Source organism: Mus caroli, unplaced genomic scaffold (genome assembly GCF_978045245.1).
Source record: "Mus caroli unplaced genomic scaffold, Mus_caroli_1 scaffold_4, whole genome shotgun sequence".
NCBI lineage: Eukaryota > Metazoa > Chordata > Mammalia > Rodentia > Muridae > Mus > Mus caroli.
The window spans coordinates 25643265-25645555 of record NW_028227259.1 but is presented as its reverse complement, the minus strand read 5'-3'; the positions used below and the strand labels follow the sequence as shown (position 1 = coordinate 25645555).

General features: G+C 47.2%; 1 protein-coding gene across 1 annotated transcript; it reads right to left on the bottom strand.

The window, feature by feature from the left end:
* Positions 1–895: 895 nt before the first annotated feature.
* LOC110288882 (14-3-3 protein eta) lies at positions 896–2044 on the bottom strand. Its single transcript, XM_021155123.2, is given in 3 exon segments — positions 896–1130; positions 1132–1716; positions 1880–2044. Coding segments are annotated over 3 exon segments (912 nt in total). The 5' UTR covers positions 1972–2044.
* Between the last annotated feature and the right edge of the window lie 247 nt (positions 2045–2291).

Here is a 2291-nt window from a genome sequence, read left to right as displayed (position 1 = left end):
TCATTGCTCATTGTAAAAACACCGGTGTTTTCAGAAGTTGGGAATCTTCACAAAATTGTGGCTTGTTTCTTCACTTTTGTCCCTTCAAAACTTTTTACTAAGTAATGCTAAAATACCGGGGTCTGAGATCCTGAGTCAATATATTGCCACCTCTTTTCTGGTAGCTTGAGCTTCATAGTGACAACTGACCTTGTGTATCCAATTTTCTCAGTAGAGTCTCATTCTGTAGCATGGGCAAGGATTTTATCTTCCCAAAGATGTATTACTTATATTTGTATAGCAGGACTTTTTCTTTTTCTTTTTCTTTTTTATCCCCAAAGCAGCATTTATTTACTCTTTTAAGTCCAAAACATTTATTTTAGCAGTCTGGCATTTCATAACCACCCATCATAATTGACACAGGTTGACACACATGGTGCTGTCAGGGTACACAAGAACAATAGCCAAAGAGTTACAAAAAATAAATCCATGGTTCTTAATCACAATCAAAAAAAAAAGTTACACATATCAAAAACTTCTGATGCATTGCATTGAAAAGAAGGTGTGTGCACATCATAATTTAAGAGGCACAGCAAGGGCTGCTGAAAGCTCACAAGAAACAGTTTATAAAGCTGATGGTGAAGGAACGAGTTGTTACTGTGTCAGTTTCCATTAGCTGAAGGGAGGGGTGAGAGGGTCAAATTCATTTTTGCATGCACAAGATGTACTGCTTAACACAACACTATCAGCTTGTTTTAAATAGCAGCCATAGCCTGTGTTGGCTAATTCTCCTTTCTACACTCAATTACCATCACCTGGATTTACTAGAGATCAACAGACATAATAAAATGCCTTGTTCAGAACACACTTCTCTGCACAATTCAAAAAAGAAGTGTCCTGTGACTCAAAGCAACCATCAGTCCAGCAAATGCCCATGAAAGTTTTTCTGAAACTGCTTCCCAAGGGACAGGAGTGCAGATCTGAATAGCTGTGCTGCCAATACAGATAGGTTTAGCACTAGATATAGTGATTGTGGCAAGGAAGAATCAGTGATAATGGGGGTGGTGGGTGAAGTAAGAGCCAGGGACCTGAAGGGTCTTGAGTTGCCTTCTCCTGCTTCTTCATCCTGCTGGTCGTTTGTCCAGAGGGTGCATGATGAGAGTGGAGTCCTTATAGGAATCCTTGTTTAGTGTGTCCAGCTCAGCTATAGCATCATCGAAGGCTTGTTTGGCTAAGAGGCAGGCCCGCTCTGGTGCATTCTGGATCTCATAGTAGAACACAGAAAAATTGAGGGCCAGGCCAAGCCGGATGGGGTGTGTTGGCTGCATGTGCTCTTTGCTGATTTCGAAGGCTTCCTTATACGCAGCCTCAGAAGCTTCAACCACACCATTTTTCTTCTTCCCAGAAGCCACCTCTGCCAGGTAGCGGTAGTAATCGCCCTTCATTTTCAGGTAGAACACTTTGCTCTCATACTGAAAATCATTGCAGTTCTTGATAAGGAACTTGTCAAGCAGAGCCAAGACATCATTACAAACTGTCTCCAGCTCCTTTTCAATCTTCTCCCGGTAGGCTTTAACTTTCTCCAACTTCTTCTCGTTCCCATCTGCCATGGTTTTCTGCTCAATACTACTAATAACCCTCCAAGAAGATCGCCTGGCACCAACTACATTCTTGTAGGCCACAGAGAGGAGATTTCTATCTTCATTAGATAGGGGTTCATTCAGCTCTGTCACCTGCCTTTCAATTGCCTGAAAGCAAGCCCACATTCACCCCGAGGGAAGCTAGGCACGGTGGTGAGCATCAGTGAGCCCAGCATTTGACAGGTAAGGCAGCAGCATCGGAGTTCAAGGCCAACCTCTTCTATTTAATGTGTTTGAGGCCATCCTGAGATGCATGAAACCCTATAGCCTTCATGGTGGAGGCCATATGGTCGTAGCGCTCCGCCTGCTCCGCCAGTCGCGCCCGCTGCAGCAGCTGCTCTCGATCCCCCATGTCGCTCGTGACTCGGCCTCGCCTCCCACGCCCACACCGCCTGCTCACTCGCTCGCTCGCTCGCTCGCCCGCCCGTCCGCTTCCCGGTCGCCGCCTAGGCCGCTACAGTGCACGCGCACTGGCTCGCTGGCTGGAGGGAGGCTGCAGTCTGCGCCGCCGCTCGTGCCTTCTCTCTGGCTGGCTGTATGCGCTGTGGGGAGCGCCGCGGAGCCGCCTGGAGAGGATAGGGGGCACAGCAGGCGGGCGGGCGGGCGGGGAGAGGACTTTTTCTTTAGGGAAGGAATTCAATTGTGCTGCAACATGTTAGATGCTACAGGTGG